At 42.8% G+C, this 27038-nt stretch overlaps 1 protein-coding gene across 1 annotated transcript; it reads right to left on the reverse strand.

The window, feature by feature from the left end:
* Positions 1 to 12342: 12342 nt before the first annotated feature.
* LOC132892155 (NXPE family member 3-like) lies at positions 12343 to 24650 on the reverse strand. Its single transcript, XM_060930549.1, has 5 exons — positions 24600 to 24650; positions 17699 to 18435; positions 16827 to 16897; positions 13301 to 13495; positions 12343 to 13149 (listed from the first exon to the last, which is right to left on the reverse strand). Exons 1-5 carry the CDS (start codon positions 24648 to 24650, stop codon positions 12596 to 12598), a joined length of 1608 nt encoding a protein of 535 aa, XP_060786532.1. The 3' UTR covers positions 12343 to 12595.
* Positions 24651 to 27038: the final 2388 nt, after the last annotated feature.

Below are 27038 nucleotides of genomic sequence, written 5' to 3' on the forward strand. Positions count from 1 at the left end.
CAGGGCTGACACATAGACACAGACAACCATTCACACTCACATTCACACCTACGGTCAATTTAGAGTCACCAGTTAACCTAACCTGCATGTCTTTGGACTGTGGGGGAAACCGGAGCACCTGGAGGAAACCCACGCGGACACGGGGAGAACATGCAAACTCCACACAGAAAGGCCCTCGGCGGCCCCGGGGGTCGAACCCAGGACCTTCTTGCTGTGAGGCGACAGCGCTAACCACTACACCACCGTGCCGCCCCGAGAAATTTATCTTCGTGATGAAATTGAAACACATCAAAGTACATCATCTGTTGCATGTTTGTTTTCATTTGAATGGAAGCTCCACTATTAGGTAGTACCTAATTTTATATTATTATTCTTCACAGCCTAACATACAACACTATGCACTGTCATAGCATCAGCGCCCTCTATAGGCTACACAATATCAGTACACAGTGCTTTGAAATTCTTTGATATTTCTGCTCACTCAAAGGGTGCAGCCATCTTGCTATTTTGTGGGTAGTGTCAAAGGTCAGCATGACATAGCATAGTCGAAAACATACTTTTAAGCACTTAAAGCTACTTGTTCAGAATTGCGGTGCCAGGTCTTAATTATTTTGACCTTTAAAAGTAGTAAACAGGCACCCTTGTCAGACATAGTGGCTCCCAACTCGTTAGTTGTCAGGGCATGTTACAACACGCCAACTTCAGACACCCTGGCGCCACTGTCCATCACACGCCAACTTCAGACACCCTGGCGCCACTGTCCATCACACTGTGCTGCGTGGACTATATAAGATGCGCACAAACATCGAGGAAAACACAGCACACAACAGACGGGGACTCCATGCAACACCTGCTTCTCATCAGTGAATATTCGGATCCGTTTCTCTCTTTCTCTCTCTGTTTCATTTCTTTCTTGCTTTCTATCCTTCTATCGCGGACGTGTCAGGATCCAACGTCCATCATTCGTGCCGGGTGTGCATTCCGTGCGTCCTTGAATGTAAGTTGTTTATTGTTGCGTAGCTACTGTGTTATGTGTGTACTCGCTATCTGTAACTATTACATGTAGCGGTAAGGCTAGCGAGTATTTCTTCTCTTTTTCTCTCATCCTTTGTCTGTCTATTTTCTTACATGTTTGTTCTGTTCTGTTCAGTAGCCATGTAATGATAGCGCTTGTTTTCTCGACCACGGTCTGTTACGGGAGCACATTTCATTATTAGCCATTGCCGTGTTGGGAGTGTAGTGGTGGTATGTACAGTTCATAACCGCGCCACATATTCTAACCTTCTATGCGCAATACAGCGCGGGGCAGCGCTTAAAGGAGCCACGCTCCCCTTCATTCAGCCGACACACTCTGTGTCTTCATGCGGGTGTGACTCGCTGTAAGCAGTTGCACCACGCACCTTGGTAATGATAGCTGCTGTAGGCAGCTATCCTCATCCTCCGTGTACGTTGTACACATTGTACATATTGTGTACATATCGTGTATATAGTCAGTATCTAGTGTGTTCTGTTATTTATTATGGGGTGTAAGTAGCATTCATTGGGCTTTACATTGTTTTACTTATATAGTATTCATTTGTGTGTTTTACATTTGTATTACATTGTATATAATTATTATTAATTTGCGTTAATATATATTTAATGCGATGTGTATTTGTATTTATATCATTGTTATTATTTACATTATTGCTTGTGTGTATATTATTGCTCATGTCTTGTTGTATTTGTATTTTATTCTGTTTTCTAGTAAAACCACGGTTTACACTGTTGCTCATGAGTGGACATCCATTAATTCCTGTTCTAACCGGACAGCCTGTGTAGCTTGCTGTATACCCGATCCAGTGTCCCTCTTATACAGTCCTTTACCCTGTCCATCACCGGACACCCATTTTTATACTACTTATGATAATCAGGTGGCTCTACTTGTGCTTTATTATAATTAGGGCTTGTACTATCGATATCGATCATGTTTAAATGCTGTACCAGTACTTTTTAAAGCATTTAGTTTTCGATAATCTCTGCAGAACAGATAGCCTACGTTTTGTCAAGCTTTGGAACTAGCAGGCAGGGCAAACACCAGGGACTACAGCTAGGCACAGCAAGATCATTCACAATCAAATCCTCAGTTTCCTCTTTCACAATGACACATTAATAGGATCAACCCTGCAAGCATTTTGTTTAACAGGAGCATTATCACTAAAATCAGTATCATGTTTGAGGACTGTAGTACAAGAAGGGGTATCGGAAAAGAGTAACGGGTATTTCTTAACAAGACTTATTAAGTCACCCTGAGCTGACTGACAAGTAAACAAGTCTGGACTGAATATTTGACAATTATTCAAAGTTCGGTAAATGAGCACGGGGAAAGCTAGTCCTACCCAAGTGGAGACTATCCATCTCAGGAGAATATTCAGATGGCGGCACTCTCATAGACTGCAGCTACATAAGAGACAACAGGAATTGAAGAGCAGACATTGGTGGTGCACTGAGAGATTTTAGGCCTGAGCATATTCACAAGGCATACACAAAACTTACTTTCCTGATCAGAGGTTTTCATAACAATCCATGCCACCAAATCTGGACTCAATAACATAGCAGGGAGCTAGCATGGAGAGCTAAAACTGGAAATGACAGTAAAACCAAATGATTACCTGCTTGTATGCATGCACCACCGATTTTAAGCACTTAAAGCAATTGTGAGAGCTCATCAGCTGGCTGCACTTGTGTGCATTAGTATAACTAGGGCTTGTACTACCGATATCGACCATTTTTAAATGCTGTACCGGTACCCTTTAACTAGTGATGGGCAGATGGAGCGTCCTGAAGCACCTGTGTCGGGAAAAGTCTCGGCATGTCGCTGTCATGTAACAGCGACATCTAGTGCATAATAGCGGTAATAGCAAACAATTTTTTAAACCTAATATATGGATAAAAGACCTACACGAGGTATAAACTAATGAATGCGGTTATTGATTAAAAGTGCTGAAATAAGGTTGTACGTTTCTAGGAGTTTAATTTTTAACTGAAAATATGGATATCCAACATGTTGATATTGTACATATTGAAGGGTAAAGAAATATATTTCTATGTACACACACTGGTATGGGAATTTGGTGTTCTTTACAAATAATACTTCTTCCCTGTACTGGACGATATCATTTCAAAATAGTCCCAAATAAGGGAACTATTATTTTAATTATAACTGTTCTTTTTAGTGGCTGTTTAATCCAGCAACCAGGGGTGCATAAGCGTACTCTTGGTACAGGTCCCAAGCCCAGATAAATTGGAGAGGGTTGCATCAGGAAGGGCATCTGGCGTAAAACTGTGCCAAATCTAACATGCGGATTGAAAAGAATACCATACCGGATCGATTGGGGCCCGGGTTAACAATGTCCGCCTCCGGTACCGTTGGTCAACAGGGTGCCAGTGGAAAGTGTGCTACTGTTGTGCCAAAACGGAGAAGGAGAAAGAGATTGGGGAGGCGTGTTAAGAGTGAGTATGAAAGATGGAAGGGAAGGAGCTTAGAATTGAGGGTAGGAACACTGAATGTGTGAACACTGACTGGCAGAGTGAGAGCGTTAGCAGATATGATGGAAAGAAGGAAGTTGGACATTTTGTGTGTGCAGGAGACGAGGTGGAAAGGAAGCAAGGCCAAGAACATTGGAGGTGGATGAAAGTTGTTTTATTATGGAGTCGATGGAAAGAGAAATGGTGTTGGTATTGTTTTGAGGGGAGAGTTGGTCAACAGTGTGATTGATGTGAAGAGGGTGTCAGAGTGATACGCATGAAGTTGGAGATTCAAGGAGTGGTCATCAATGTTGTGTGTGCGTATGCCCCACAGGTTGGATGTGAGAATGAAGAGAGAGTATTTCTGGGAAGAGATGGATGAAATGGTAGAAAGTACACCGAGGGAGGAGCGCGTGCTGATATGAGCAGACTTCAACGGACATGTTGGCGAGGGAAACAGAGGAGCTGAGGACGTGATGGGCAGATATGGTGTAAGACAGAGAAATGTGGAAGGGCAAATGGTGGTTGAGTTTTCAAAGAGGATGAATTTGGCAATAGTCAATGCATACTTTGAGAAGAAAGAGCAGCACAGGGTGATGTTTAAGAGTGGAGGAAGATCTACACAGGTGGACTACATACTCTGCAGAAGGGGTAACCTGAAGGAGATTGTAGACTGTAAAGTGATGGCAGGGAAGACTGTAGCTAGACAACATCAAGTGGTCGTGTGCAGGATGAGCTTGAAAGTGAAAAAGAGGAAGCATGAAATAGTGGAGCCGAAGATTAAGTGGTGGAAACTTAAAAAAAAAGAGGTTGAACATCAGAAGGAGTTTAGGGAAGAAATGAGATGAGCATTGAGTGGTAATGGAAGTCTGCCAGAAGATTGGAATACTACTGCTATAGAGATCTTGCAGTCACGTGACCGGAAAGTACACAGCCGCCATCTTGTCGGTAAAAAACACCGCTGAATACTGCTGCACTCGTGTACAGAATGGATCAATTTCAACCGACGGACTACACGGCTCATTTTTCTAATGAACAGATAACTAGATATCTCATCTCATCTCATTATCTCTAGCCGCTTTATCCTGTCCTACAGGGTCGCAGGCAAGCTGGAGCCTATCCCAGCTGACTACGGGCGAAAGGTGGGGTACACCCTGGACAAGTCGCCAGGTCATCACAGGGCCGACACATAGACACAGACAACCATTCACACTCACATTCACACCTACGGTCAATTTAGAGTCACCAGTTAACCTAACCTGCATGTCTTTGGACTGTGGGGGAAACCGGAGCACCCGGAGGAAACCCACGCGGACACGGGGAGAACATGCAAACTCCACACAGAAAGGCCCTCGCCGGCCACGGGGCTCGAACCCGGACCTTCTCGCTGTGAGGCGACAGCGCTAACCACTACACCACCGTGCCGCCCATAACTAGATATATGTCTAAAATAAACGATCTACAGATTAGTGATCCTTATGGCTTACCGGACGGAGTTTTCACGACCGGATTTTGAACTGCCAGCGGAATACCCAGACGTGTATAATTACCTCATTAACTTTCCCTCGCTGTTCAGTGGTGAAGCACTGCGTGCTTATAAATCTCTGGACAGTTATCTTTACAGAAATTCAGGATTTGTCAGCGACTCAGATGTGGCATCTTGTAAACAAGAATCCTCATTGGACGGGTAAGTCACTTAAGTATTGAGTATAGCACTGACCAGCCGATTATAGAATAGAATAAGGTAATTCCAGCTGTAATTCCAAATCGTCTGTTTTGTTTACCATGGATCTGGCGTTGGAGAGGTAGAGGCTTAGCAGTGGAGGTTTGAGTGGCTGTTTTCTGAGCTTAGTCAACAGGCCGGCTCTGCAGCCTCGCTTTTGCTTCCGCTCCCGGCGCCGCCTCCTTCGCTTTGCTTCCGATAACAATCCACGGAGACCCCGCTGGTCTCGCTATCTCGTCCGGAATGTTGTGCATGCGATGGAAATCACTACAAACCATCATTTTCTGCTGGAAACCCATGTCCAGTAAGTCCATACAATTGTAGTGGATATTGAAGTCCGGTACAGACGAACAACACGCAAAAATACACACAAAAAACATAAAAAACGTGCACAGGTAGGGAGAGCTTGTAGCTGCAGCCCTTGTAGTAGAATTGTATATAGTAGGGTTTTCCAGAAGAAAAGGTAGAAGTAAAAGCAGAAGTAGAAGTAGAAGGCGGAAATATGGCGTTTGACCGACAAGATGGCATCTGCCACAATCTGGATCGGCTGTGATGTCACATGCAAGTGCTCCATACTAGTAAGAGAGGCAGCAAGGAAGGTGCTAGGGTGGTCATCAGGAAGGAGGAAGGAAGACAAGGAGACATGCTGGTGGAACAAAGAAGTGCAGGAAATTATAAAAGAGAAGAGGCTAGCAAAGAAGAATTGGGACAATCAGAAAGATGAGGAAAGCAGGCGGTTATACAGAGAGACAAGACAGAAGGCAAAAAGAGCAGCAGCGAAAGCAGATGCATACCAGGAGTTGTATGAAAGACTGGAGACCAAAGAAGGAGAGAAAGACCTGTACAGACTAGCTAGGCAGTGAAACAGGGAAGCGAGAGATGTACAGCAGGTAAGAGTGATGAAAGATGTAAATGGAAATGTGCTGACAAACAAAGAGTGTATTAAGAAGGTAGAAAGAGTACTTTGAGGATTTATTAAATGAGGAGAATCCAAGAGAGAAAAGGTCAGATTCATTGGAGACAGTGAAGCAGAGTTGGTTAGTAAGGATGAGGTGAGGGCAGCCATGAAAAGAATGAAGACTGGGAAAGCAGTTGGACTGGATGGTATCCCGATTGAGGCTTGGGGATGTTTGGGTGAGACGGCTGTGGAGTTCCTAATAAGATTGTTTAATAAGACCCTGGAGAATGAGAAAACAAAGAATGAAGAGGAATGAAGGTGAGCAGTAGCAAAACAGAATACATGTGCATCAATGAGAATGGGGATGAGAGTGTAGTGAAGATGCAAGGAGTAGATGTAAAGAAAGTTGGTGAATTCCAGTACCTGGGGTCAACTGTGCAGGAAAATTGGGGCTGCGATAGTGAGGTGAGAAAGAGAGTGCAGGCAGGGTGGAGTAGTTGGAGGAGGATTTCAGAAGTCATTTGTGATAGGAAAGTCCCAGCGAAAGTGAAAGGCAAGATGTATAAGACAGTAGTGAGACCAGCTATGATGTATGGATTGGAGACTGCACCCTTAACAAAGAGACAGGAGGCAAAGTTGGAGGTGGTGGAGTTGAGGATGTTAAGGTTTGCGATGGGAGTGACAAGGTTGGACAGGATAAGGAACGAGCACATCAGAGGGGCAGCACATGTGGAGAGCTTGGGAATTAAGCTAAGAGAGAGGAGACTGAGATGGTATGAGCACATCCTGAGAAGAGATGCAGAGCATGTTGGAAGGAGAATGTTGAGGATGGAACTGCCAGGCACACAAAAACGAGGAAGGCCAAAGAGGAGATACATGGATATGGTGAGAGAGGACCTGAAAGTGGGAGGTGTGGTAGAGAAGGATGTGGAAGACAGGGAGCAATGAAAATGAAAGATCCACTGTGGTGACCCCTAATCAGGAGCAGCCAAAAGAAGAAGAAGAAGAGGAAGGGAACTGTTCTTTTCCTGGTATGTTCCATTTCTTTAACACGACTACAGACGACAAAGGAAAATCTCACACTATTCTCTTGGCACAACAATACTGAAGACTTTTCATCAACAGCACAATAACAACTCCATCAATGTGGATATCACAAAAGGTGACAGTTACAACCTACTTTCATTGGGAATAAGGGTCAATTATTGTGGGATAAAGTAATCAAATCATTGAGCATTAATAAACTTAAAGGATTACTTATGTCAGTGGAGACAATTATCGATCATATTTATCTATTATTTTATACAGCCGGGACTGCCATTTTTGTGCCTGTAGCAAACTCCTCGGTCAGATGCCTCAACATGTGGACTTTTGCTTTCAGATCAAGAGCGCAGTGAATCTGATTTTTACTCATAGAAGGTCCCTCCTCCTAGTTTTCTTTAATGACGTCCAAGATGCCACGAGACTTGTGTCCTTACAGTAATTCAAATGGGGAGAACCCCACAGAGGCTTGCAGGCCTTCTCAAACTGCAAATAAAAGGGGTTCAAGCCATTTATCCCAATTCTGCATATCCCCGTGATCAATCTTATAAATCTCATCTCATCTCATTATCTCTAGCCGCTTTATCCTGTTCTACAGGGTCGCAGGCAAGCTGGAGCCTATCCCAGCTGACTATGGGTGAAAGGCAGGGTACACCCTGGACAAGTCGCCAGGTCATCACAGGGCTGACACATAGGACACAGACAACCATTCACACTCACACCTACGGTCAATTTAGAGTCACCAGTTAAGTTAAACTGCATGTCTTTGGACTGTGGGGGAAACCGGAGCACCCGGAGGAAACCCACGTGGACTCGGGGAGAACATGCAAACTCCGCACAGAAAGGCCCTCGCCGGCCACGGGGCTCGAACCCGGACCTTCTTACTGTGAGGTGGCAGCGCTAACCACTACACCACCGTGCCGCCAACTTATAAATCATGTTTTTAAATGTTTGATTAAACAGTTCACGAAGTCCATCCGTCTACGAATAGCAAACACTCGTATGGATTGATTTATTCCCCAATAATTCATACAGCTCGTGAAGAGTGTGTGAAATAAATGTAGTGCTTTGATCAGTCAATATCTCTATCGGGATCCAGACTCAGGAGATAACACAGAAGAGTGCCTCTGCAGCACTGCATGCAGAAATATTGCGTAGAGACACTGCTTCCAGGTAGTGGGTTGCATAATGGATTAGGACTAATACAAAACCATGCTCTAACGCAGTCCTGTCTACTGGCCCAATGAGATCCAGATCAGTTCTTTCAAAGTATATCTCAATCGTAGGAAAAGGACGTAATGACACTTTCAGGGTGGCTGGCAGATTCACCAGCAGACACTTGCAAAATGCTGCACCCCACCCATGAACATGGCCACGAATGCCTGGCCAACAGAAACTGCCCATGAGAACGTTCAGCGTTTCATCCTGTCCTAATGTAGATAGTCCTGGTACCACCTCCCCAACAAATGCCAGGAATCATCCACAAGCACTTCCCTCACTTATGACTTAAACACTGGCCAGTTTGTCCCAAGAATTAGTCGATGGGTGAGGCAAGAACTAACCAATGCCACTATACTATGCTTTTCTTCCTGGAATTTAATTAGAATAGGCACCAGTGGATAATCAGTTCTGGGGGAAGCCATGACCTAATGGTTAGAGAAGTGGCTTTGGGACCAAAAGGTCACCGAGTCGATTCCCTGGACTAGCAGGAATGACTGAAGTGCCCTTGAGCAAGACATCTAACCCCCAAATGCTCCCCAGGCTGCTATGTTGTATGTCACTCTGGATAAGAGCCTCTGCTAAATGCCAGGAATGTAATGTGATGTTATGTAATCATGAACATCCCCATGCACACACCTCACATTCACCAGTCATGCATTTTATAATGCCTTGCATTGAATTAGGCTTTGATGGACCATGGTGGGGTTACACCCACTGACCAAGCCCTGATGTGTACTCCCTTGAATACTCACAGCAACACAGTATGTTCCTGGTCGATTGGGGAGGCCTGAGCCATGTCAGAAATCCAGATAATTTTCCCCAGGTCTGTGAGGGGACACTGATCCTGGAACTTACTGGCTTTCCCACCATGCCTACAGAGTTGCCTGGGCTTTTCCTTGGTCTTGGTGAGTATGGGGAAGGACAGAGGTTTGGGAGCTGGTGGTTTGGGGGAAATTGGCCACTCTTTCCATGATGCAGGGACAGGGACGTGCAGCGAAAAGCAGGGGAAGAACGAGAGAGAGAGAGAGAGAGAAAGAGAGAGAGAGAGGGGGCAGAGGCTTGCCTGCCCCCAGAAACACCTCCAGCCGGATCGCTTCTTGTAGCCATTTCAGATGGTGGCACTGGACCCACTCTGCCATCCCTTCCAGCAGCTGAGTGACGAATTGCTTCAGCACTCTACAGAGGTTCCAGGTAAACATTGGGCATCCTTCATACTCAAGGTACAGTAATACACAGAACTTAGACTTTGAATACTTAACATAGTTACATTACACCCTTTAATTAAGCTTTAATATGCTAACAGTTGTAAGTTTGTGACGATGGTGATATTATGGAGGCGCTTTTTTGTCCATTTTTAAAAGTTTTCTTACAATTAATAAAATTAGGGAAAAGGAAAAATCAACAACAACAACAAATCTAAATAAATGCATCCTCTTTTCTGTGCTCAGGCTTAAAGTCTTCTCTGTCTTGTGTGTGTTGAGAGAGAGAGAGAGAGAGAGAGAGAGAGAGAGAGGGAGAGAGAGATCTTCTTGAACCTATAGCTTATTGATAAGTTCTTCTTGAACCTAAGATTTTCACAATAAATCTGATTGCCAGTATTTTCAGCTGACTCCTGGAGCCTCGTAATTTCCTTCTCTGATATTTCCATGGAATGGGTTATGTCTCTTGTGAAGCTGAAAGAATATTCTGTGCTTGTTTTGGCTGTTGCTTCTTGTTGGAGATTTTTCTCCCCTCCTTCTTTCTTCCTTTAGTTCTTCTTGTATGGTTTGATGTTTGTTCTTTGTTTGATTGTTTTGTCCGTCGGCTGTGGCATAGCTCCAGACCTAATTTTGAGTTTCAGTTTCCTCAGGCCTTTGTCCGCCATGGGTGATGTGTGTTCTGTTCACAATGGATTGCAGTGAGTTCGTTGTTCTTTGGGCAGAATTGTGTGGGATTTACCCTCATGCACATTTTGGTGGGACTGTGGGCAGCTACACCACTGGAGTAACATCCCGACCTCTTTTGGTGGCCTTTTTTACTTATTTTTTCCTTTTTGTTTTTGTAATTGTAAAGCGACCTTGGGTGTGAGAAAAGTGTGTAAGTGAATAAAGTAAAATAAATAAAATATAATAATAAATAATAAATAAAAGTATAAGTGAATAAAAATAATAATAATAATAATGTTGTTGTTACTCTTTTGGGAATTAGCTGTATGTTCAAGTTCAGCATTGTCTCCCGCTCCAGAACTTCTCATTTTGCAGATTTGTTACATTTACTTCTGATGTTTTCTGAGGTGTGATTATCTCAGATGTTTCTCCTGCACTGGGTGAAGCAGTTGCCATGTCACCAGCACTAGGCACAGCGCCCCCAGCAGACTGCTCCTCTCTGAGTTACTGCTGGACCTATCGACAGTATCACTTTGTCCAGTTACATTTTCTAATATCTCCACTTTTTCGGGACAAGCCCATATAATATGCCTTGTCTGACCACACCTAAAGCACCTCATCACACTTGTAATTGCATGAACAACATAATTAAAAAATTATCCACATTCAGGTTAAGCATAAGATCCAGATAATCTTTAGTGTCTTTCAGGATAATGTACACAAATCGCCGAAAAGACACTACACACATTAGAAGAGGTGATTTACTTGTGATTGGAATCTTTTTGATTGGTGAAACTAATTTACTGTAACATGATAGGGTTTGTGCCAAAACCTCATCTGTGATAAATGGTGGTACATTTGACAGAGTAACATTCTTTGTCGGGGTGGAAAGAGGAAGGACAGGGGGAAAAAAAACCCCGCCAATCACAACCCCATTTTCAACTAATTCATTTGTTATTTCGGCCTTCTTCAAAAACAAAACAATGGCATTGTTCATGCAGGCCATTGATAAAATATTATCATGGCTTACAATTTCCCTAAACAGCCAAACTATAATCGTCAACACTAGCATTTGATGCTATTTTAACAGCATGATGCTGTGGAAGTTGTTCCAATAACTCCCTGCCTGGGTCCATAGTCCAAGAATAATGCTGGGAGTTGACGCCCTGAGAAACTACTCCAACTATCCCAGCCTTAGTGTTAAGGCCAATTTATGCTGACAACCCAGTCCTCGCAGATGGCGTCTGCAAAGCCCCCCCCTTCGCAGACGCTCTGCGCGCACCTCCCAAAAATTGTGACCATCGCAGACAGCCTCGCAGACAAGAGGGCTCTGATTGGTCCACTCTACATCCGCTGTACATGCACTTCCGCTTCCCTACTTTCCCGGTTTGTTTTGTTTTCACGACCGCCATTTTTAAAAACACGAGCGAAGATGGAGCAGCACGACGAGCGGTTGATCGAGGAAGTGAGGAAGTCCATACATACGACTCCAGTTCTAGTCATTATCAGTAACCGGAGGATAAACACTCCACTAACCACACCCACCAACTACTCCTAGCGATTTCGCAACTTCGTGCCCTCTTGCGTTGTGGCGGTGAATAACATCGTGCACGCCTATTACTCCCCGCTCAACGATAAATTACAACTGTCTGCGAAAAGCTATCTGCGAAAGCCTTGTCGCAAGAGCATGCAGAGCCCCTTAACTTCACTAAAACAAGCAAAGCAGATATTCAAACACTAAGAATGGAGTATTTAATCTTCAGATAGAAAAGTTAGAGAAAAGAACACTCGTTCCTAGTGCAGCAGCCAATCACAGTTTCACACTCTCTCACAGTGCTCCGGCTCCGCCCACTTACTGTACTCAGCACATGCATGCGCATGCACGCACACACACAGAGAATGTTTCCAAAATAATCCTCATTTTATCCACATTAAAGTGATTAAAATTCAAATCTTTGTCTAAGCAACAATTAAATCTATCCAACAAATCAAGAAAATGTTAATTACTCCCCTGATGGGTTCTAGGAAACTTGATGCTGCTAAACCGGGAAGATGCCTCGACTCTAGGATACCCATACCATATTCAGGTGCATCAACAGAGATTTCTCTTTTACAAAAAAAACAATGTATGATTTTCTACAAATACAAATTCATTAGTCATAAATGGATACATTCACATCACACACAGTCTTGTTAAGCACAGGACCAAATTTTAAACATTTGCTTAAATTAATTATTTTAACTTCAACTGGATAATAATGTTATGAGAATTTATCCTACAAATTACTTTCAAAAGTCGATGTTAATTCATTCCCATTAGTTTCACAAAAATTCTTCACACTATATTTTCCCAACTGGACAGATATGAGAGAGGATCAGATCAATTGTGTTTTTGATGATGGAAGGAGGTGGGTGTATGTCATGTGGGAGGTGGTGGGCCAGCGTCATTTCCCAGGCATCCAGCAGTTGCACATGGAGTCCTCTGAACATGGCACGTAGCACAGCATCCTTCCACACAGAGAACCAGTCGCTGTTGACCATGCTGTTGTGTGAGCTAAGCTTCTGTAGGTTGGCAGTACGGATTACCACCAATGTAGCTGGCTCACGGTTCAGCAGCCGTACCACAGCCCTGCGGATGTGTCGGAGGTGCCGTATATATATTTCAACAGGGTAGGTGCTGAAGTGAGCCCACACACTCACAAGAACGACTGTGTCTGGCCCACCCTGGATCTTGTCTAGCTCATTTGCTACATAGCGTAGCTGAGAGGAAAGCACTGGTCTGAAGCGGATAGGCGGCCCATGGCAGCGGTAGCTTACCAGAATGTTGTTCCTCTTGTCCACAGACATGAACGGCCCCGGATTTTTTGGACAAAAAGGAATTAACTGTTGGAGGTCTTTCGAACACAGAAAATGGGCATCATGTGGGAAAAAGGTATAAAACATGAATGAATAAGCAATTTAGCTTAAAAATAAAAGTAATGCACAAAATAAATGAGAGAGGTTGCTCAAAAAGAGATCAGCAATAGTCCAATGACTTGCTCTTACTCGGAACATCAGCGAGGTACTCAAACCATTGCCGTACAGTGGAGTCTCCAAACATGTAGACAGCCTTCCCTCTAAGACAATGTGTTATGGCTGAAGAATCATTAAACTGCTGAATAACTGCACCATTCAAAGGCGTCCAGGTATCATGAAAGTAGTAGCCAGCAGGAATGTAACTATTTTTTACTTTGGCTTGTCCTTTGAGGGAGAAAAATTAACAATCCTCATCATAACAGAATATACTGTTTGACTTTGTTGGTCAGAACTCAATACAGGTCCTCATTTGTCAATAGTATTTGTGCGCAAAAACCCATGTATGAATATTTTACAATGATGCGAGGGATTGATCAGAGTTTGTTTCAATTTGTGTTCATAGTCATGGTTAGCCCATAAAGTTGGAGACTGTTTTAAGTACTGTTTGAAGCAATGCCTACATTTTGTTATGCTGGGAAAGTTACTTATATTCAGAGCTGTGTATATAAGTAATGTGTGTAGTTCATGTTTCTTCTTTTTCTTTCAGCTGCTCCCATTAAGAGTTGCCACGGCAGATCTGTTCTGCATATTTGATTTGGCCTAGGTTTTACACCGGATGCCCTTCCTGATGCAATTCTCTCCAATCTATACGGGCTTGGGACAGGCACTACGTATGCACTAGCTTGTGCAACCCCAGTGGCTGGGTATTTTACCTAATCTGCATGTCTTTGAACTGTGGGGGAAACCAGAGCACTCGGAGGAAACCCATGCAAACACGGGGAGAACATGGACACTCCACACAGGAAGGCCCCCGTCGGCCGAGATGTTCAAACACGGAACCTCCTTGTGGTGAGGCGACAGTGCTAACCACTGCACCACCGTGCCGCCCCACTACTGTGACGTTAATAAGATTTTGAGTACAGGTTTCCAAGACTCAAGATGATGGCAAGCATTCAGAGACACTTCAAATATGAGCCAGTATATTGCTGCAGCTTATAAAATACAGTTGATCCAACTCATCTTATTGTACAGCATTTTATTTTTATATTGTGTACAGTGGTACAGTGAGTAGACTTGATGACCTCAGGTTTATGATTGTATGGAGTTTTGCATGTTCTCTTTGCATCCAAGTAGCTGTACAAAGGTTTCTCTTGTATCCTTCCTCTTCCGGTAGGTGGATTAATTACCCAGAATTAGGTGCAAATGACATTAACACAGTGTGTCCATTGTGCCCTGCAATGGACTTGCGTACAATCCATGGTTTATTCCCGCCTTGCACCCAATGTTCTTGTAATAGGCTACAGATTCACTGCAACTCTGAGCAGACAAAGTGGCTACACAAGATAAATGAATGAATAAATATAGCCTGCACTGAAAGTTAATTATGTTGTTGGTAACTTGCCAGCGCCCCATAACGATCCCACAATTCCTTGCGCGCTCCACCCGGATGTGACGTCAAGTGGAACTGCTTTAACTGTATCGAGAGCGCCTCGATTCACGCTCTCATGTTCTGACTACTGGGGTGGTCGGACGGACTGTAGGCACGCTCGCTACAGTGTTGAGACTAACCGCTATTGTCTGAGAACAGCCTGTTCAAATTAGTTTCGGCCGAACTTTTGAACAACCCGCTAGGTTTCAGTGATATAGTGGTTTTGATTCTAAACCTTTGCAAAGTTTAACTACAGTTAAGTAGTTTTCCACGCTAAGAGGCATTTGCGGACAGCTTAGCTCCTCTCAGCCTTTTTCTCGTCGACGCATCACCGGAGGTTTCTCCCGAAGCACCGTGGACCAGCTAGGCCTCCATCTCCCTGCTTCGTTTAGCCGCGGTTGGACACAACTCGCCGCTAACCTCCTCTCCTCGGACCGCGACCCTCAGCGCGGACATCGGAGAACGAACTACCATCGCATTGAGTAGGCACTTGGGCAAAATTTTAGTAATTTGTAGCTTATTCAGATGGTTGTTAGGGTCATGTTTAAGCTTTGAGCTGTTTAGCATACCCGCTCAGACACGGAAGGTGTCTTTTATTGTTTGTTTTGGTTCTGTTTTTCTTTGAACTTGTTAAACAGGGTATCTTGCATGTTTGTCTTTCCTTAACTCCATTGCTAGCTTCCCTATCTGATTAGCAGTGCAGCGACAAGTTTGTTATTTTAAGCCCCGAGGCTGGACCGCTACAAGGCCTTGTCCTCTCCATCCAACACCTATTACTCTTCCCCTCTCTCTATCTCTCTCTCTCTCTCCCTCGCATTGAGTTCTTTGCCTAGATAGTCTGTTGGAAATTGTTGTTAAGCACAGTGTTTGGATCCAGCTGTAACGTGGCCAGATTCTCATTAGCAACTCATTGCTAGCTACTTCAGGGTGATACGCTAGCTGGTAGGCTTGTGTTCTTGACTAGGCCTGCAGGCGCCATATTCCCCGACGCCATTTTGGTACCTCCCTCATTGAGCTACCTGTGATACGTCACCTAGTTTACGACATCTAGGCATTGACCTCCATTTTGCTTAAGCATTGCTAGAGTGGCTAGTCGTTAGCATCTGCCCACAGATACACACACACACACCTACACACACGCACGCATCGGCTTTCCCTACACACACACACACACACACACACACACACACACACACACACACACACACACACACACACACACAAGGGATTCTCTTTTCCTATCTCTCTCTTTCTCTCTCTCTCCCCCTCTCTCCTGCCCCAAACCTATGGCCCAGGTGTAATTGTTCCATTGTTGTGCCTTGTTATTACCTTTGCCCTACATTGAATGTATTTTGTGAGATTCTTATTAGTGAGTAGTAGACAAATAAAAGCTAATCAAATTGAATTACATTTTACTTGTTCCTGTTGTTTATTCACAAGGTCAACTATTTAGAACTCCTTTTTCCTTCAAATTTAGCTTTTGTATACAACTGGGTTTCCCATCTAATGCAGAGCTACCATTAATCTTGAATGTAACCATTCACGGTGAATATTAAGATTAATAATTTAAGATTTTATGAGACTGATCTTTAATTATAAATTGATTAATTCAATTATCAATTATTACATAATTTATAATTTAATTAATCCCAATTCCACCTACAATGTGAACAACTTAATATAGTCACGAGATATGAAGTCGCGATCATGAAACCATCATGTGTGCAGATGACGTAGGCTATTTTATTGTAGATATTCAAATTTTTTATCCATAAACTTTTTTACAAGACCTTTATGCACAAGAAACAATTGTGAATCTTTTGTACAGCAATGATAAATGAGGGCCTTGGTTTACTCTTTGTAGAATAAAGGAAAATGCATCAAAAATTTTCAAATATTTTCACAGTAAAACACACAAATGAAGTAGCTACATTTTCAGTGAGCCAAGTTGCAAGGATTTACATCGGCTTTAATACTTTTAATAACTATTCACTAGGCTGCAGCACATATTTTCCAGTGTTTTCACAAATAACTTTAGATTTCATAACTATATTTGAAAAAAAAATTCTAAAGAGCAGTGTAGGGCTGAAATTTAAAGCACTGAATGAACTATAATATAAAACTTACCTTCTTCTGTAGGTAATACAATCACTTTGTCCATCGCTGATGCAGGTATAGGAATTTTGATATTTACGTCACTGAAAAAAATATGTAGAAATGCATGACTATCCTCAAAACATTGTTTAGTAGCTACTGAACAATTTGATCTTGTTTTTGCTTCATAGCATTATTTTATCTCTCTTAAACTGTGATAGGTGACCAGTCAAACAGCAAGTTGCAATTTTTCCTTTCAACCGTTAGTGGCAGCAGACTGTTAACACAGCTGAAATCCAGGTTAATAACTGGATTTTTTCCTCTGACTACACCTGCAAATCAATTTATTGAAGGATATTTAGTCATGGCTACAGACAAAAAATGCAAAATTAATAGTGAGAAGGAGCAATTTCAAAAGAGCTGGAAACAAGAATGCGTTTTCAACAGCCATAGCAAATGCATGTGCTTTGTACATCAAGAGACTGTTGCAGTTATTAAGTAATTAACTATCATGAGATATTATGGAAGAAATGTTCAATACAGTAAATACTGTAAGTAAATAAATACATTTCAGTGGTTGTGAGGGCAGAGAAATCATCCTGACAGACATTTTATTTTAATCAACCTGAGCTTGGAAATTCTCTTGTAAATTCTTGAAAGAGTCCTTAAAATGGATTTGCAACCAAGTATCAAAAATAATTTAATTTCATCCCTTTTGGTCCATTAAATAGTGTAGGACCACATAAAACTTGCCGTATCTCCTACAGCATTCTCCCAATTTGGATGTGTGTACACACACACACACACACACACACACACACACACACACACACACACACACACACACACACACAAAGCAGTTATCTAAAAAGATTTGCCCAAATAGACACCAGGTACCACCTCACCTCTGGAAGAACTGGGCTTCATATGCACTTAGAAGATCATTCTTGCAGCCCCCTTTATAGTGATTTATTCGTTTGTCACATCCAAGCTTTTCAGGTTTGTAGCAGTACCAGGGTTCTCCAGTTAAAGAGTCAGTGTAGTTGCAGAGTGGTTTCTGGTTGAGTGGCAGACACAGGTTGCACACAGTGGTCTCTGAGACAGCACCAGATTTGAACAGGCTTTTAAAAAACACTCTGTCAGATTGCTCCTCCTGCAATCTCTTAAGCACCACCACTGCCTCACTTGGGTGCACCATGGTGATTTCCACCCGTGCTACACCAGCCCACAGCAGTGGGAACAGGACTGTATAGGTGCCATTTTGGTGGTCATGCACTTTCCCTCCAACACCGGTGCCCAGCTCAGGTGAATGCAGCCGGGCTATCAGGAAATCTCCTCCATGATCCTTAGGCAGACCCAAGAAGTTCTGCACATGGACATTGACTAGAAGCTGACCACCTAATCGTTGTTTTGATGAGCCCTGAATCACAAAGTAACTCTTGGCAGGGTCGCTGCTGAGCTCCATAGGAAGGCCTTGCACCAAGGGACCTGGCCATGCTATGGAGTTGAGCAGATCTCGCTCTTCTTTGGCCTCTTCTGCCGTGGGCTTCTGGCCAAAGCGTGCACAATAAGTGTTGTTTATGTCCAGCGGCCTCAAGGTTTCAGTAGGCTTAAAGACTGTGTGGTTACTGCTCCGTATTTGCTAGACTTTGAAAATTCCCTGATCAAATACGACAGTCTAAAAAAAAAGAAAAAAAGAGAGCATTTTTTTCAGTCCAGCACACAAAGCAGTCATCACAAATCTGAGATCTTCTCTGCTCTAATTGTAGGATCCATCTCATCTCATCTCATTATCTCTAGCCGCTTTATCCTTCTACAGGGTCGCAGGCAAGCTGGAGCCTATCCCAGCTGACTACGGGCGAAAGGCGGGGTACACCCTGGACAAGTTGCCAGGTCATCACAGGGCTGACACATAGACACAGACAACCATTCACACTCACATTCACACCTACGGTCAATTTAGAGTCACCAGTTAACCTAACCTGCATGTCTTTGGACTGTGGGGGAAACCGGAGCACCCGGAGGAAACCCACGCGGACACGGGGAGAACATGCAAACTCCACACAGAAAGGCCCTCGCCGGCCCTGGGGCTCGAACCCAGGACCTTCTTGCTGTGAGGCGACAGCGCTAACCACTACACCACCGTGCCGCCTTGTAGGATCCAAATTTTTAATAATCATCTCATCTCATTCATCTCATTATCTCTAGCCGCTTTATCCTTCTACAGGGTCGCAGGCAAGCTGGAGCCTATCCCAGCTGACTACGGGCGAAAGGCGGGGTACACCCTGGACAAGTCGCCAGTTCATCACAGGGCTGACACATAGACACAGACAACCATTCACACTCACATTCACACCTACGGTCAATTTAGAGTCACCAGTTAACCTAACCTGCATGTCTTTGGACTGTGGGGGAAACCGGAGCACCCGGAGGAAACCCACGCGGACACGGGGAGAACATGCAAACTCCACACAGAAAGGCCCTCGCCGGCCCTGGGGCTCGAACCCAGGACCTTCTTGCTGTGAGGCGACAGCGCTAACCACTACACCACCGTGCCGCCTTGTAGGATCCAAATTTTTAATAATCAACTTTATATAAATTATTTTTAAACACAGGCTGGTACACTGATAATGAGGAAGATTTACTTGGGCATGGACTAGTGCATCTCAAAAAATTAGAATATTATGAAAAAAAAGTTATTTTTTTGATATATGCAAATCAAGATGGTAAACTTTCATATATTCTCTATTCATTACATGTAAATTGAAATATTTCAAGGCTTTTTTGTTTATTCTGATGATTAAGGATCATTTATCGATCTGGCATATCACTACAGTGACGTGGCTGCTTTGATGACTCAAAACATCAAAGTTTTGAGGGAAAAATTACAGTAGTGGTTTCCCATTGGCTTCTACTGGATTATTATAGAGGTTTCCTTGTCTAAACCATTCACACACATTCACACCTATTGGCAATTTAGAATAGCCAATTAATCTAACTGCATGTCTTTGGATGGTGGAGGCCAATCAAGCACAGTGATATCATGGTCAGCAAACCATGTGGTACGTAGTAGTTTTGGCACTGTGGGCACGCGCCAAGTCCTGTTGGAAAAGGAAATTGGCAACTCCATAAAGCTTGCCAGCAGATGAAAGCATGAAGTGCTCTAACATTTCCTGGTAGACATTGTGTTGACTTTGGACTTGATAAAACACAGCGGACCAATACCAACAGATGGCACCCTGAATCATCACAGACAGTGGAAACCACACTGGATTTCCAACACCTTGGATTCTGTGCCTTTCCACTCTTCCTCCAGACTCCAGGACCTTGATTTCCAAATGCATTGCAAAATTTACTTTCATCTGAAAAGAGGACTTTGGACCACTGAGCAACAGTCCAGTTCTTTCTCTCTTTAGATTGATTGATTGATTGATTGATTTTATTTGACCTTCTCAGTTCTTGTATAAAAAATAAATACATGATTTAGTTTCAAATAAACCACACCACATACTTAAACTAAAAAACAGAGAGTCAGAATAACACAATAAAGCTCGAAAGCTTATTTCCATTGTGGTCCATTGATGTTGGATGGCAGCAGATGTAAAAATGACAAGGGTGGCGCTGTGACATTACTAAAATTGTAAAACAAAATTCCATAGACAGTATACACATCAAATTAACATTGTATACATACTATATAAATACAAGTCCTACACTATCTGATCTCTAAGCCATGTTTTCACAGCACGTTTAAACCCATTCAAACTAATGATTACCTTAATATTACCTGGTAACTTATTCCACAGACTAGTTGCAACATATAAAAAGGAATCCTTCCCTATTTTAGTTTGCACTCTTGGAGGAACAAAATCTGTGGAACACCCCCTAGTGAAGTAACTATGAACGTCCCTCACTCTACTAAAGAAATTATTTAAATATTTAGGGACATCTCCATTTACAATCGTATATACCATGCTCAATTCAATTTGAGAGACTCTATCCTCTACCCTCAACCATCTTGGCCTCTTAAAATGATGAGGATCAAGGTGAGTTCTTGGGGGCAGATCCAAAATGGTCCTTACTAATTTATTTTGTGAGGTCTGGAGCTTGTTCTTGAAATACCTAGTAAGGCCATTATACCAAGAGCAACAGGCATAATCATAGTAGGGCTGAATTATAGCACCTGCTAAGGTCAACATAGCCTTCTTATCCAGATACATAGAAATTCTGGCCATTCCAGAGCATGCCAGGTGCATGCTTTACCAAAGCTTCATAGAAAATCTTGAGCCAATCACATGAAGACACGAGCAGTAAGCGAACAGCTTTAGAGTATAATAGATAACAGCCATTAAGACACAACTCCGAGTGCGTACTCTCAGCATCACCGGAGGTGGTGTCTTCTTCTCTTCTTCTTCTTTTTTTCTTTCCTGTTTTATATGATCTACTATAATAAATAACTGAAAAGACAACTGCTAAGCGTTCTGAAGTGTTTATTAGAAGTTTCCATTACACCTGAAAGAGCTCTGGTTATAGGGGACTCTATCATACGGCACGTGAAATTAGCTAGGCCTTTAGGGGCACTAGCAGCTTTTTTCAGGTGTATACCGGGAGCCAGGGCGCCAGACATAGTAGGTAAGCTTAGGGTCCTAGTCAAGCACAGGTTCTCAAAAATAGTTATTCATGCAGGAGCTAATGATATACGCCTTCCCCAGTCTGAGGTTACTAAGAGTAACTTTGTAGAGATGTTTAAATTAGCGAAGTCAATGTCCAATGCTGTAGTATGCTCTGGCCCCATCCCAATGTGATGTGGCAATATAGCTTACAGCAAGTTATGGTTGCTGAACTGCTGGTTGTCCAGGTGGTGCTCTGAAAACAGTGTGGGCTTTATAGATACTTTGGGCTAATTTTGAGGACACTGCTGGTCTGTTAGGGCGGGATGGTATCCATCCCACTCGGGAAGGTGCTGCTCTCATTTCTTGCAGCATAGTCTCAGAACAGGCCTAGTTAACTTCTGACAATCCAGAGCCAAGGCCAGGGAGCAGACGAACAGGCTAAACAGATGGTCTGCTAGCTGCACAGAGTTGTCACTCAGGGTCCACTACATCTAGACTGTGTCTTTTCTCCGAGCTAAACAACAAAGTAGAAATACTCAGAGTTTGTTCCAGTAACCTAATCAATATAAAATTAGATCATACTGACTGTACAGCCACTGCCAGCACCTTTGATCTAAAGGTAGGGCTATTAAATATTAGATCTCTTAAGCGCTAATTGTTAATTAATTTATTACTGATCAGGAGTTTAATGTACTGTAACAGAAACCTGGATTAAGCCAAATGAATATATAGCTTTCAATGAAGCTAGTCCTCCTGGATACAGTTATATACACCAGCCTTGCCTAACTGGCAGAGGGAGAGGTGTCACGGTTATTTATAAAGATTACCTAGGTGTAACACAAAAACCTGGTTATTAATGTAATACTTTTGAAGTTCTTCATACTAATATAATGTATGTAGCCTCAAAAAAAAGTCTACCCAGTTAATTCCATTAATTATTTTTTACAGGCCTCCGGGGCCATATTCTGAGATTTTCTGAATTTGCAGATTTTATCTCAGACCTGGTTATTTCCTTAGACAAATCTTTAGTTGTCTGAGATTTTAATATTTACTTCGATTACCCAGAAGACCCTTTGAAAACAGCGTTTGTATCCATTTTAGTTTCAGTAGGGTTTAATCAGAGTGTCCTAGGACCAACCCATAATGGTGGTCACACTCTCAATCTAATACTAACATTCGGGTTAAACATAGAAAATATAGTTAGTCACACATCCACAATCTGAAGTTCTCAGATCATTATCTCATCTCATTCAAAATATGTCTGAGTAATAATATATGCACCTCACCATGCTACTGTCTTAAACATACATTCATGTCAACTACTGCACAGTTTTATAAAATGATCTCCCAGAGTTATCAACTTTGATTGGGTCACTGTCAGCCCCCGCAGAACTTGATCAGGCAACTGAATGCTTAGAGTCAAAGTTCCGCTATACTTTAGATAATGTAGCTCCTCTTAAAAGGAAAAATGATAAGAGAGAAAAAATTAGCACCCTGGTATAACGATGACACTCACACTTTAAAACAGACCACTTGAAAATTGGAGCGTAAATGGCGTCAAACAAAATTTGTAGCGTTCAAATTAGCTTGGAAGGAAAGCTTCCTGAAGCATAGAAAATATCTTAGTGCTGCTAGATCAACATCTCTGTCCTCCCTAATAGAAGATAACAAAAATAATCCTAGATTCCTATTTAATACTGTAGGAAAATTAACCAGGAATAAGACCACTATAGACACATGCACACCTGCAGTATGCAGGAGCAACAACTTCATGAATTTTTTTCAATGACAAGATTGAAAATATCCGACAAAAAAATTCAAACTACTAATTTAAGGTCAGACAACTTAAGTGACAATTTAAGTGACCCTGTAGTTAACAATATAAATGTATCAGATTAGCAATTAGAATGTTTTACTCCACTTAGAGAAATCGAACTACTTTCATTAATCTCCGCATCAAAATTCTCAACTTGTGTACTAGATCCCTTACCTACATGTCAAATCAAACAGATAATACCTGAAGTAATTGAACCACTTCTAAAAATAATAAATTCTTCTCTTAGGATTGGCCATGTACCCAAATCCTTTAAACTTGCAGTGATGAAACCCCTGATTAAAAATCCTGACCTTGATCCCTGTCAGCTGTCCAATTATCGGCCAATATCAAACCTCCCCTTTATTTCCAAGATCCTAGAAAAAGCTGTGGCACAGCTGTTATGCTCATATTTGCATAGGAATAACATCCATGAAATGCATCAGTCAGGATTTAGACCTCATCATAGCACTCAGACAGCACTGGTGAAAGTAGTAAATGACCGACTGTTGGCACCTGATCAGGGTTGTGTCTCGCTGCTTGTGTTGCTTGATCTTAGTGTAGCATTTGATACCATTGATCATTCCATTCTTTTGGATAGACTAGAAAAATGTTGTGGGAGTTAAGGGAATGGCCCTCTCCTGGCTCAGCTCTTATTTAACTGACCACTATCAGTATGTTGATATACAGTAAATGGTGATTTTTCTAGACATACTGAAGTAAAGTTTGGTGTTCCACAAGCTTCTGTCTTAAGCCCACTAGTTTTTTCTTTATATATGTTACCTCTTGGTGATATTATTCGTAAGCATGGTATTTTATTTTCACTGTTATCCTGATGACACACAGTTGTACGTTTCTGCAAAATCAGATGAGACACCAGCTTAATAGAATTGAGGAATGTGTAAAGGACATTAGACACTGGATGCATATTAACTTCCTTCTGCTTAACTCTGACAAGACAGAAGTAGTTGTACTCGGACCACATGCAGCTAGAAGTAGGTGTTCTGATTACACAGTAACTCTGGATGGCCTTTCTGTTTCTTCACGTGCAGCAGTTAAAGACCTTGGGGTGATTATTGACCCCAGTCTTTCATTTGAAACTCATATCGATAACATTACCCGGAAAGCTTTCTTTCATCTCAGAAATATTACTAAGATAAAAAATTTAATGTCACTACACTACACAGAAAAATCTAGTTCATGCTTTTGTTATCTCCAAGTTGGATTACTGTAATGCCTTACTGTCCTGATGTTCCAATAAGTATGTAAACAAGCTCCAGTTAGTTCAAAATGCAGCAGCAAGAGTCCTTACTAGAACTAGAAACTTGTTTAATACTACCATTGACCTTTAAAGCACTGAATGGTCTCGCGCCACAGTACCTGAGTGAACCTCTTGTGACCGATTGGGCTACACCCCTCAATCTGAGTCATGATTATTCCAGCTTTGTGGTTGGCAGAGCCACAAGCAAGGGGAGTACTGGCGCAACTTTTATTCTGATAAAAAGTCAGTACTGAGTGCCATAGGATCCTCTCATTCCGCTGTGGCATTGTAGCCAGTGCACCTGTGTGGTGGCTGGCGTGAAGTCTCCCATTTCAGCTGGGAGTAGTGTTGCCAGGGGTTCTTTGCCTTCAGTGTTCTTTTTGGTCTAGTCGAGGTTTATGATCGAGGTCTGGGCAAGCCTTAGTGGTGAAATGAATGACACCGGAACCATCTGAAGCGAGCGGTCTAATTGTGTCGGTCCCATCAATCAGTGAGCCTGTTTTCATTTAGCATCGTTTGGTATCTGCGGTGGTATCGTACACTTGCCTCGGCTTCCCACACCGACAGCAAGTTGCTGTTCCGTTGCCATCTTGTGTTGGTCCACATCCGTTTGGGGCAGCCATTCCATCTCTGCATTGGCTATTCTGTCTAGTCCCCTGTCTGAGTTGATGTTTATTGTTTTCACAATTAACGCGGGCTATGTTCGTGATTATGTATTTGTGTTTTTGTGTGATTAATTTACTTACGTCTTGTCTGTGTTTTTATTTACTTTCTGTTGTCTGGTGATTAGTGGCTGGGGTTGTGTAGTGCCTCTGGTGTTGCATGCACCAGCTAATTGCTCTTGAGTGTTTGTGAGGTGCGTGTGTGTGTGTGTGTGTGTGTGTGTGTGTGTGTGTGTGTGTGTGTGTGGGTTAGCATATTAGTAGTGAGTGGTTGTATGCAGGTGTGGCAACCAGGGCGGCTGCACTCCCACCTCTGCTGGTCCTGTATGTCCATGTCAACTCTTTGCTAGCTCTCTGCTGCATAGGATAAGTATTTCATTTTCCCTCGGTTTGGAGGTTTGGTAGCCAACATTGTTGACTATTACCCTGTGCTCAATCTCTCTTCTCTTTCTTTGGGCAGGTACTGGGAGCTCTGTCCAGAGCAGCCGGTCTTCAGGTGGTGGAAGTCCTTCACGTTTCCTTCGCTGCGTGCACAGTTGGTGTTTTTTATATTCTCTTGCAGTGCTTATTTGCTTAATTTGTGTTTATTCTTTCACGTGTGGTGTTTTCAGTGTCTCTGCTGTCCCTTTCCTCTGTGCTGCCTGTGGTAAGTCCCAACTCTGACCCTAGCTCGTTATTCTTCTTACCCCTTTCTAATAGCAATATAACAGCAGAGAGCAGCCTTGTCCCCAGTGTGCCACGTGCGTATGTCACCTGGCCCCCTCTGTTCCCATCCCCCCCGTTGTTGAATGGGCCATATGCGCCCTGGAGTGTTATGGTGATGCCCCTGTATGGCACAGCCTCATAAATGTTTGTTTGATGTCCTTGTGATGTGTTTATTGTATCGTATTGGTTGTTAATTTGGATTCTCATGGTGGCTCAGGGTCTGTCCAAGCTGATCTGACAGCCTGGTTCTTCGTTCCAGCCCATCTGCATATTTTGCACATTGTGCCTGCTGTCAATTTCGTGAACTGTGAATAGTGTTTTAATTATTGCATAACTTGTGATTTTAATAAATATGATTGTGAACATATCTCTGGCCTAAGAGTGTCTTTTGAACCTGTGTCCTGTTTTTGTAATACATTGGTGTGATATTGAGGTTCCTAGTGGCCTTCCCCCACCCTAGGTGGCATAGTCGGTCAAATACCAAATTTCTAAACTTAAGTGCCACTGTTACATCTGGCGTAGCCGGCAGGCTTGACACTCTTTAAGGCAGAGATACAAGTTATATTTTTAGATAGAGGTACAAGTGCTATTGTTGGTGTTGCTGTAATTTGTTTTTTTTCTTCCTTCCTTTTACAGATGGAGATTGTGGATCGGCACAGTTTGACTTTTTGAGTGACAACAGAACAGTAGCTTCCCATTAGACTGGGGCAACTACTTTGAAGTAGGGTGTCTGAATTGTTTTTGTTTAGCCGCATTGCTAGGATGGAGGATGAATTACAACAGCTGCGAGATCAGGTTGCCCAATTGCACGCGGAAAATGAGCGCCTTCGTCAACAGCCTACCGCTGGTTCTGCACAGTTACAGGGTCCCCCGTTAGGGTCTGTCCCAGCGCCTCAGGGTGTAGAACACGTAATAGTTATACCCAGAGACCGGAAGTGTGCGACGTTTTATGGTAGAATGGGAATTAAGATCATTGAGTGGATTGAGGAGGTGCAGGCATACATGCGGGCTCGGCACCTGTCTTTAGTAGATCAGGCATACTTCATCTTTGACCATCTAGAAGGTGAGGCAAAGGACGAGATTAAGTATCGCCCAGCGGCTGAACGCAGAGACCCCCCAAAAATTTTGGATATCTTGAGGGAGCTTTATGGCTGTAGTCAGTCTTATGTGACTTTACAGCAGGCCTTTTTC

This window comes from Neoarius graeffei, chromosome 9 (assembly GCF_027579695.1).
Source record: "Neoarius graeffei isolate fNeoGra1 chromosome 9, fNeoGra1.pri, whole genome shotgun sequence".
Taxonomy (NCBI): Eukaryota; Metazoa; Chordata; class Actinopteri; order Siluriformes; family Ariidae; genus Neoarius; species Neoarius graeffei.

What these genes read in the sequence shown, in the direction of transcription:
- LOC132892155 (XM_060930549.1), bottom strand. Translation starts at nt 24,650, where the DNA reads ATGACTCAGATTGAGGGGTGTAGCCCAATCGGTCACAAGAGGTTCACT. An exon ending in GAAGCCCAGTTCTTCCAGAG is followed by an intron (nt 16,898 to 17,698) that starts GTGAGGTGGTAC and finishes TATTTTTTTCAG; the next exon opens with TGACGTAAATATCAAAATTC. An exon ending in GTACCTCGCTGATGTTCCGA is followed by an intron (nt 13,150 to 13,300) that starts GTAAGAGCAAGT and finishes TGTGTTCGAAAG; the next exon opens with ACCTCCAACAGTTAATTCCT.